The sequence below is a fragment of the Plasmodium gaboni genome (assembly GCF_001602025.1).
Source record: "Plasmodium gaboni strain SY75 chromosome Unknown, whole genome shotgun sequence".
Classification (NCBI taxonomy): domain Eukaryota; phylum Apicomplexa; class Aconoidasida; order Haemosporida; family Plasmodiidae; genus Plasmodium; species Plasmodium gaboni.
The window spans coordinates 1-4,294 of record NW_017385343.1 but is presented as its reverse complement, the minus strand read 5'-3'; the positions used below and the strand labels follow the sequence as shown (position 1 = coordinate 4,294).

Sequence of the window (4,294 nt, the reverse complement as noted above, 5' to 3'; positions counted from 1 at the left end):
TTTTTTGGTATCTGTAAAAACGAAAATAATATCATAAAATTATTATAATTTTTTTTAGAAATTCATTTATTTATGTAAATATTATTTTTATTGTACCTAATATATATATATATATATATATATTAATATTTATAATTTACCTAATAATTTGATACTTTTTTTTTTTTTTTTTATATTTTTTTTATTAAAAAAAAAAAAAAGTGAGAAAATGGTAGTTATAAATAATAATAGTGAAGATATATCTCTATGTGACGATGTAGTTAATAAAGAAGTAATTAAAAATATTTTTATGGAAGATATAGAAAATAAAAGAAGAAACCAACATATTGTTAAAAGACGTAGCATTGTTCATTTTGGTTTAAAATTATTTTTATTTTCCATTTGTATTTGGACCTTACAATATGCCAATAATAAGGTATGTATATATAAAATGATAGATACATAAATAAATAAATAAATAAATAAATAAATAAATATATATATATATATATATATATATTATTGATCTAATTTAATTTTTTTTTTTTTTTTTTTTTTTTTTTTTATAGTATGATTACCGTGACAATGGTTATAATTATACCCTTGAAAATATATTAGAATCAAGAATTAATAGATCTTTATCAGAAAATCAAACTCATGTTTCTCAATCAGCAACTGAAGTAGCTGAACAAGAAAATAATAGTACAGATGAAATAAAAAACCAAACCACTGTACAACAACAACAGCAAAATGAAATAAATAATTTTGAAAATAAATTAAAAGATTTAAAAGATTGTTTATTTGATAAAATTGATAATGCCGTAGATTGGGAAAATCTTTCTGCCAATGTTAAGGGATATTTGGAAAAGTTTGATAATACTATAGAAAATAAAATAAAGAAAGAAGTTCAGAATGCCAATCAACCTACTAATTTGATGACAAATTTAGATCCAAAAACTCAATTCATAAAAAATTTCACGAAGAACTATGATTTGTATACACCACCACTTTTACTAATGTTAGCTTCAGCTATGTTATCCGAAAATTTGAAAAAAAAAATATTCCAAGTTATTGCCTTCCTTCTTTTTGTTGTCTTAATTTATTTATATTTAAAATTAAAGAAAGTTAATAGAACTATAAAAAAAAATTCAAATGATAATGGAAAAAATAATAATTTAGCCACAAATCCAAATAATATTAAAAGTTCCTAAAGAAAAAAAAAAATACTCAAGAAAAATATGTATTATTAAGGAATAATAATAGATATAAGGATTATTAGATACATTTGGATATAGATTCTTTTCATGAAAATATCCCATAGAAAAAAAAAAAAAATAAAAAATAAAAGTATACTTATGAATAGCTTTTTATACAGTTACTTTTTGTCATTATAGAATTATTTATATTAATATATAACCAAACCATATTGTATCTTTTATTTTTTTTTTAAGTTTTTATAAGAATTTAGAAGTATGACATATTATATGTGTAATAAGGAAATGTGTTGGGTATGATTAGTTTATATGCTTTTTTAACCTTTTTATATATATTTATTGTTTTTGTGACATGCCTTTATGTCAAGACAAATATATAAGGTTTGAACAAGAAAGGAAATAAGTTTATATATATATATATATATATATATATTTATATTTATATTATACACTTAATTAATATTCGAAATGTGTTTTATTTTATTTATATAATTATATATATGTTTATATATTATAATTTTTTTTTTATGAGAGAAGAAATCTTCGTTTTATTTGTTTGCATATATATATATATATATATATATGAAAATTTTTTTAATTCATGAAATTTTTATAAAATTAAATTCTTTTATATGATTAAGTTTAAAATAAAAATACGAAAATCATTAGAAAATCAATACGAATAATTAAAATATTAATAATATATATATGTATATATTTCATTTATATGAAAAAAAATTATGAATTTTATTTTGTATGTTATATATATATATATTTTTTTTTTTATACGTTTTAATATATATATGGACATAATGAATTTCTTTTTATTATTTTTTTTTATAACATTTGGGGGTATTTAGTATATAATATAATTATCCCATATATCATATAATATATATATTATTTGCATATAGAGCGCGAATCATATATATATATATATATATATATATATATGTATATTTTTTTTTTTTTTTTTTTTTTCGCAAAAGCGTGAAATTATAATCAGACAAAAATATGTGTGTACACTTCTATTATATTGAATAAATTTTGCGAATATAATTTTGATTTTTCTTTTTCAATGTTAAATTATATAAACTATCATATATGTATATTTAATATTTTTTTTTCATTCTTACATTTTCAATGAATATTAAAACGTTATAAATTTAAAAGTTTAAATATATTATTGTAATTTATTAAGAATAATTAATTATTACATTTAATCTGTATATAAAAGAAGAAATATGTTATAATATATATATATATATATATTTACATAATAAATGATGATTTTTATTTTCCATGATGTACTTAAAATTTATGTACTTTTTTAAGACATAGTATTATTCAATTTTATGAAACATTACATTAATAAATTAATATATATATATATATATATATATATATATACATAATTTTATTTCTTTATATATTTAAATTTTTATATAAAAATGTTGAACAATAACATATTTATGGATTTTTTTTTCTTTCTTTTTAATATTTTTGTGTTTAACTTTTTAATGTTAATTGTTATTGTTAATAAAGCATTTATTAAATAATATATATATATATATATATATATATATGTATATTTTTTATTTTATTTTTTTTTTTTTTTTGAATATTGAAGTGCTGTATAATTATGAAAAAACAAACATTTATTAAAATCATTTTATTTATTAAGCTTATAAACATTTTATGAAACTAACATACTATGCAAATTAAAAAAAAATTTAATATATTTATGAATATTTATATGTTTTCCCTTTTAATGTGGATAATGAAATTATCTACAAATGTAAGAAAAAATATGAAAAAATATATTTGTCTATATATTTTATTTTCACTACATAAAAAATTAAATATATATATATATATATATATAATATATATAATTGTTTATTTATTTATTTATTATTATATTTATTTTTTTTTTTTTTTTTTTTTTTTTTTTTTTTTTTATCCATGTGTGCAATATTTAAATAATATTATAGTATAATTTTTATGATGTATATAAAAAGAAATACAAGGTGCAATATATATCAAGTACTAGAACTTATAGAGTACTAAACGAAATTAAGTATCTACGAGATCCTAAAAAGTCTCATGTGCAAATAATATTACTTAATGAAGAAGATAATAAAAATGACGAAAAAGAAAAAATTAAAGAAGTTATAATGCATTATAGGAATAAATTAGACAATGATGTAAAAAGAAAAATGTATAAGAAAGTTAACAATCATTATTTTAGAAAGGGGAAATTAAATAAAACCTAATGTAAATGTGTATATATATATGTATGTTTATTTCAATATCAAACAACTTGTAAAATATAATAAATGTTTTAGTTCTTTTATATTATCAAATTTAAATTATAGTTATTATATTTATAATATTGTTATTATAACATAAAATATATATATATATATTAAAAATATGAATTTTTTTTTTAGTAATTTTTTTAATATATATATATATACATATATATATATATATTTGCATATTCATTTATATAATTGAATTCCTATTTTTATGAAACTCAAAACGTAAATTACAACAACGAAAACAAAAAAAAAAAAAAAAAAAATTAAGTTTAATTATCAATATAAGTTATATAAGTTTTTTATGTTTTTGGAATTAAAATTCTTTATTATTTATGAAAAAATATTTTATTTATATACATTTTTTTTTATAGAACTTATAAAAATTAACACTTATGTAATATAAAATTGGACAACGTATAAATTTTTTTTTTTTTTTTTTACTTTTAGATCTCCTTCCAATTTAATATTATTTTGTTATTAATTTTGCTTCATTTCGTGGTTATTCTATTTGAATTTTTGTTCATCTAAAAAAAATTTAAACCTTTTCTTTATATCACATTCTTATATATGTTTAATATTTTTTGATATATATCCTGTCTATATAATTTTTTGTTTTTCAAAAAAAATGTTTATTTATTTTTATTATTTTCATCATATTTTTCATTTAGACATGTTTCTTTGTTTTTTTCTTCATTAAAGTGATTTAAATGGATTTTATAAGACATTATTATTTTTCAGAATTCAGTTACTCTTTTGTATGTGCTTCTTAGGAAATCA

At 15.9% G+C, this 4,294-nt stretch overlaps 2 protein-coding genes across 2 annotated transcripts; both read left to right on the top strand.

The window, feature by feature from the left end:
* Window positions 1-208: 208 nt before the first annotated feature.
* On the top strand, window positions 209-1,190 carry PGSY75_0017600 (EMP1-trafficking protein; the record flags this gene model as incomplete). Its single annotated transcript, XM_018783315.1, has 2 exons — window positions 209-415; window positions 549-1,190. 2 exons carry the CDS (start codon window positions 209-211, stop codon window positions 1,188-1,190), a joined length of 849 nt encoding a protein of 282 aa, XP_018638909.1.
* Window positions 1,191-2,907: 1,717 nt separating this feature from the next.
* On the top strand, window positions 2,908-3,469 carry PGSY75_0017500 (putative exported protein; the record flags this gene model as incomplete). The annotated part of the gene is made up of 2 exons (XM_018783314.1): window positions 2,908-2,991; window positions 3,188-3,469. The coding sequence occupies 2 exons, from the start codon at window positions 2,908-2,910 to the stop codon at window positions 3,467-3,469; spliced, it is 366 nt and encodes a 121-aa protein (XP_018638908.1).
* Window positions 3,470-4,294: the final 825 nt, after the last annotated feature.